Here is a 6,397-nt window from a genome sequence, read left to right as displayed (position 1 = left end):
TATTTTCAAATGCCACCCCTTAATCTACAAACCATCTCATTAATTTACAACAACTTTTCTTGCAAACAATGAGTTACCAAGTTTCTAACATCTTAACAGTTGAATAATAATTATATTGACATTTAGTAACACACTTAGGATTTATACAATTTTAGTTTGTCTTCGTGAATCAATTGTGTATTCATATCTAAAATATATATACGTAAAAAAGTGAAGATTCAAATCTAACACGTAAACCTAAATACTTAATTACTCTGGTTATTGTTAAGGATATCACGTTAAAAAGATGATAGACCTAACAAAAGCTCATACTATTCTCACTGTCAGTTGATTTTGAGACGAAATTCTATGGATATTAACATGGTATAAGATCCAATAAACTAAAACCAACATATAAGCAAAATTTCAATGTTAAAGATCCAAAATTATACTTTTTTTTTATGTAATAATTGAACAAACTCTATTTTGTCAACACTAGGGAGAACCCTCTTCACTTAATTATTGCTATTTTATTTTTGTCTAGAATTTATCGTAAATGTGCGCGTATTGCGCATTTGGTAAAGAAAATTTAATCAGCTTACTAATCGTAATTAATGTACATACAAATAACGTGGGGGCCGAAAATCTAAAATTTTAATTTTATTTTTAATTAAATTAATTTTCTTCTAGGGGCCACCTTTTTCACGCTTCATATTCACGCTCGTTCTTTCCCACGGCCACAGTTAAATTAAATTAAATCCGATTTCTTCAATTTCTCTCTCTACAGAATGCCTTCTGTTCTGTTTTTTCTCCTTCTTCTTCTTCTCTTCCCTCCCGTCGTCTTCCCGCTCAATCAAGAGGGACTGTATCTCCAGCGAGTCAAACTCGGCCTCTCCGATCCGACTCAGTCCCTATCTTCATGGAACCCTCGGGACGACACTCCCTGCAACTGGTCCGGCGTTACCTGCGATTCCGCGTCTGGCCTCGTCGTCGCCGTCGACCTCTCCGATTTTCAGCTCGCCGGCCCTTTCCCGGCCTTCATTTGCCGACTTCCCTCTCTCTCCTCACTCTCTCTTTCCAATAACGCCGTTAATGCCTCTCTTCCCGACGACGTTGCCTCCTGTGCAACCCTTCAGCGCCTTAACTTGTCTCAGAATCTCCTCTCCGGTTCTATTCCCGGCGCGCTTTCCAAGATCCCCGATCTCCGGCAGCTGGATCTCTCTGGAAACAACTTTTCCGGGGATATTCCGGCGAGTTTCGGTGGGTTTCGGCAACTTGAGACGCTTAATTTAGTTGATAATCTTCTGAATGGAACTATACCGGGTACTTTGGGCAACATTTCGAGTTTGAAACAGCTTCAACTTGCTTACAATCCATTCGCGCGGAGTGAGATACCGAGTGCATTTGGTAACTTGACGAAGCTACGGGATCTCTGGCTCGCTAACTGTAATCTTGTCGGTCAGATTCCGGCAACCGTTGGCGGGATGGCTCGGCTTAAGAATCTGGACTTGTCTAACAACAGACTCAGTGGGCCGATTCCGGTGGCACTCACTGAAATGAAAAGTTTAGTTCAAATTGAACTGTTTAACAACTCGCTCTCAGGGGAGTTGCCTTCGGGATTTTCTAACCTAACCGCACTGCGGCGAATAGATTTGTCGATGAACCACTTGACTGGAACGATTCCGGACGAGCTCTGTTCGTTACAGCTCGAGTCGCTAAATTTGTTCGAGAATCGATTGGAAGGTCCTTTGCCGGAGAGCATCGTTCGGTCGCCGTACTTGTATGAGCTTAAATTGTTTAACAACAAGCTTAGTGGGGAGTTGCCCGGTAAACTCGGCCAGAACTCCCCATTAAAGCATCTTGATGTTTCATACAACGGATTTTCTGGCGGAATCCCGGAAAACTTGTGTGCGAAAGGGACACTGGAAGAGCTTATATTGATTTACAATTTGTTTTCCGGAAGAATCCCACCGAGTCTCGGAAAATGCACCAGCTTAAGCCGGATTCGGATGAGGAATAACAAACTTTCGGGTGCGGTTCCTGACGATTTTTGGGGTCTGCCCAACGTGTATTTGCTCGAGCTCGTTGAGAATTCGCTCTCTGGGTCTATTTCTTCGATAATATCCAGCGCTAGGAATCTCTCAATTTTGATGATCTCACAAAATCAATTTTCGGGGTCGATCCCGGAAGAGATTGGATCGTTAAGCAATCTGACTGAACTTTCAGGCCATGCCAATATGTTTTGCGGTCAAATCCCCGGAACTTTGGTTAAGTTAAGCCTGTTGGGTAAACTTGATCTAAGCGAGAATAAACTATCCGGTGAATTACCAAATGGAATTGGAGCTCTGAAAAGGCTAAACGAGCTAAATTTGGAAAACAACAGGTTATCTGGTAACATCCCGAGTGAAATTGGAAGCCTACCCGTGCTTAATTATCTTGATCTCTCCAGTAACCGTCTCAGTGGAAGTATACCACTTGAATTGCAGAATTTGAAACTGAATTTGCTAAATCTGTCGAACAATCTGTTATCAGGAGAACTTCCTCCTCTTTATGCTGAGGAAATTTACAGAGAGAGCTTTCTGGGTAATCCAGGCTTGTGCAGCAACGTTCCGAGTCTTTGTCCTAGAGTTGGAAAAAGAAAAGACCAAGGTAACGTCTGGCTTCTCAGATCGATTTTTCTTCTTGCTATCGTTGTTTTTGTTGTTGGGGTCATTTGGTTCTTCTTTAAGTACAAAGAATTCAAGAAGAACAAGAAAGGAATTGCCATTTCCAAGTGGAGATCATTCCATAAACTCGGTTTCAGCGAATATGAAATAGCAGACTGCCTTAGCGAAGACAAAGTCATAGGAAGTGGAGCTTCCGGCAAAGTGTACAAAGTTGTGCTAAAAAATGGCGACGTAGTGGCCGTGAAGAAGCTATGGCAGGGAGCAAGAAAAGAGGACACCAGTTTGGATTCAGAGAAAGATGGATTTGAGGCTGAAGTTGAGACATTGGGGAAGATCCGCCACAAGAATATTGTAAGGTTGTGGTGCTGCTGCAACACCGGCAATTGCAAGCTATTGGTGTACGAGTACATGCCCAATGGGAGCTTGGGAGATTTGCTGCACGGCAGCAGAAAGCGCGTTTTGGATTGGCCGACGAGGTATAAAGTTGCTTTGGACGCAGCTGAAGGCCTTTCTTACTTGCATCACGACTGTGCTCCTCCAATTGTTCATAGGGATATTAAATCTAACAATATATTACTTGATTCTGAGTTTGGAGCTAGAGTTGCAGACTTTGGATTAGCCAAGTTTTTGAATGCTGGCAAGGGCTCAGAACCAATGTCTGTCATTGCTGGTTCTTGCGGTTACATTGCACCAGGTACCACCCTCTTTTCATGATTTGAAACATTAGTAATTCTTATTACTTTTAGGACAATGACCATCTTCATATTCCTATGCAATGTTATGGTATTGTTCAATTTAATTCAAGTTTGCATGATTTTACTTTTGAATTCTATTGAAAATGCTTCATATCAAGGAGGAATATGTTGTTATATTTGCACAAATGAGTTTATTCCTTGGGATTGCTTTGTTCATATTGGGATCATGTGATATTTGTACAAACGAGTGATTGTGCATCTTGACAAATAACTTGAGTGATTATGGGCATTCTTCATCAAGCATCCAACATTCTATTTGCATAGAATTTGTTTCCATTTACTTGGACAAAAGGACTTCGATACTTTCTGACTCTGTCACATGCTTGATGCAGAATATGCTTATACTTTAAGAGTAAACGAAAAGAGCGACATCTACAGCTTCGGGGTGGTGATTCTAGAGTTGGTAACAGGGCGGCCTCCAAACGATCCAGAATTTGGAGAGAAAGACTTGGCAAACTGGGTATGCGCCACTGTCGACCGCAAAGGACTCGACCAAGTGATTGATCAGAAACTCGGTTCCGATTACAAGGAAGAAATCTACAGAGTCCTTGATGTGGGATTGCTCTGCACAAGCTCATTCCCAATCAACCGCCCGTCAATGAGAAGAGTCGTCAAACTGCTGCAGGAGGCTGCCACAGAAACCAGGCCCGCCAGCGCCACTGCTAGAAAGGAACCCAAGCTTTCATCCTCTTTTACCGAGTATGCCTCTAAACATTAAACTCTAATTTAGTTAAAGCCTAAAGTTTTCTCTAGTCTCTGACTTGTATACCATTCTCTTACACTACACCTTGAAAAAGGCTATGTAAAATTGTTACAAATTACTCTGAAGAAAAAATTAGTGGGTTTTTGAAATGAAAACTTACAAGTTTGGTACATAGTTGGTGTACTGTAAGGTGCAGCAGCGGTGGAGGTAATGAGAAATGTCAAACAAAGAGGTTAAATGTTTATGAATGGAAGCCAGCAGAGATTTGTGGTACAAATCTAATGATTTTTTTTTTTATACAAAACCCAAAGTTTCTGAAAAACTGCAGTTTTCTGTCGTTGTTTCCACAAATTCAACAATGGAGGTGGGGTCAGCTGAGGAAGTCCCTGTTTGGCAGGACAAGTTTCATTTTTGGTTTGTCTGTAATAAAAGATGTAATGAATGAGGAGCAAAGGAAGCCACGGAGGGGCCACGAGCCTGTGTTTCCCAGCCGCCCCTTATTTACTGAATTGGGGCCCTGGTTCTTCTCCGGAAAGCAGCTATCATATCTTTCAATAATTGACCAAAATGAAAGCCTTTTGTTTGGTGCCATCAAAGTTCTCATGGAGAATGATTTTTCTTTTGATACTTTATGACATTTTTTAAAGTTAAGTTATGAATCTAGAAATAGAGCAGGATTTTTGAGCATGGTTTAGGCATATATATACAGAGAAAAAATAGATTTTTTTATTACCAAAACGAGTAAATTATACGAGCTTAGCAGTAATTGATATAATCTGTTTTCATTTTGGTTAAATTTTTAAGCTTTTATTTATAATTGTAAAATTATTTTTTAAATACTGAAGATTCGAATTCACGATCATTTATTTAGGGATATACTAGTTTAATTATACTCGAGTTGATTTAAGTTTTTATTTTGTCATCAAAAAATTATTTAATATTATTTTGACATAATCATATTATTATTATTATTATGTGTATATATTTTTGTCAATAGTGTCCACTCTCTATGTACAACTGTTTTTTTTTTTTTGAAGCTAAGTATAATAGGTTAGATTATAATAGATTAGGTTAGATTATAATAGATTTGAGTTATTGTTAAATGTTAAATGATTAAAGAAAAATTAATGATAATATCTAAAATAGATTTTCTATGTTTATCAAAAAAAAAAAGAAAAAAAAGAAAAAAAAGAAAAAAAAGGGCATTGGTGGGTTTTTAGGGCATCGTTGCGGCCAATTTTGAAGAGACTATTGGGCTTAATTATGGATCGGCCCAATTTAGGGCTACAAACCAAACAGAAAATTTGGTTTGTTTCCACTCTGTGAGGCTTTTTGTGTAAAATAATTGAAAATTTAGGTCAGTATGACGAAAAAATGGCTATCATAAATTCTTACCTACCTTTCCGTTTTTATCCATGCCTATTTTTAGATTTTTTTGTATTTTTTTTAAACATAGAATTTTTTGTATTTAGTTCTACACCTACCATTTTTTAAAAGCACCTTATCTCGTATTTTCCTATCTTAAATTTTTGGATTCAAATTTATCATTCATTTTTTTAATAAAGAAAATGAATGGGCTAACAATCACCACCCAATAATAAAAAATATGGATTACATCTCCTCAATATCTATAAAATCAAGAAACAATGAGAACATTATCAAACGAGCCTTCACTACTTATTATAACCGATTGAAATTAAAACTTTTATGTTCAATTGTGATTGAACTCCATGTAACGTCTGACATGCTTTCTTATTTTCTATTTTAAAAACATTTGATGATTTTCGCCCTAAGACAAAGTAGTTAGTCCAATTAATTGAAGGTAATTTATTGTTCTTTAAGAAAATAAATGTTCATTAAACAATATTTGTTATTTGTTAAACAACCTATTGAGATCTTAGTCAAATTTTAGAAACATAAACAATTTTTTATAAGCTAATAAATTTGTTGAGCTTTTAAAACTAATGAAACCTTATTTAGAAAAATACGAGTGGTAACTATGCGACAAATAGTGGTTGATGTCATCATTTGATTGAGTGAGCTTGTCCTACATATTCTCTAAATCATTGATTTTAATGCTATGTTTTACTTATAAGTACCTATATTCCGATATAGTCAGACAAAAAGAAATTATTAATTTTCGGAGGCTCATTCATTTTTTGAGTAGAAACTAGAAAATGATAGAGAAAGTAGTTGACTATTTAAAATTTAATTCAAATACCAAAACAATGAAAAAGAAACATCTTAAATACCAAAAGATTAATAAATTAATAAATTAAAAAAAGAGGGAAAAA

At 37.3% G+C, this 6,397-nt stretch overlaps 1 protein-coding gene across 1 annotated transcript; it reads left to right on the top strand.

The window, feature by feature from the left end:
• Nucleotides 1–718: 718 nt before the first annotated feature.
• On the top strand, nt 719–4,273 carry LOC111007938 (receptor-like protein kinase HSL1). Its single transcript, XM_022280490.2, has 2 exons — nt 719–3,339; nt 3,733–4,273. The coding sequence occupies exons 1-2, from the start codon at nt 768–770 to the stop codon at nt 4,116–4,118; spliced, it is 2,958 nt and encodes a 985-aa protein (XP_022136182.1). The 5' UTR covers nt 719–767; the 3' UTR covers nt 4,119–4,273.
• Nucleotides 4,274–6,397: the final 2,124 nt, after the last annotated feature.

Source organism: Momordica charantia, assembly GCF_013281855.1.
Source record: "Momordica charantia cultivar OHB3-1 chromosome 4 unlocalized genomic scaffold, Mcharantia_2.0 BLBB01000004.1, whole genome shotgun sequence".
NCBI classification, from domain to species: Eukaryota; Viridiplantae; Streptophyta; class Magnoliopsida; order Cucurbitales; family Cucurbitaceae; genus Momordica; species Momordica charantia.
This window is presented reverse-complemented; position numbering and strand designations above follow the sequence as displayed.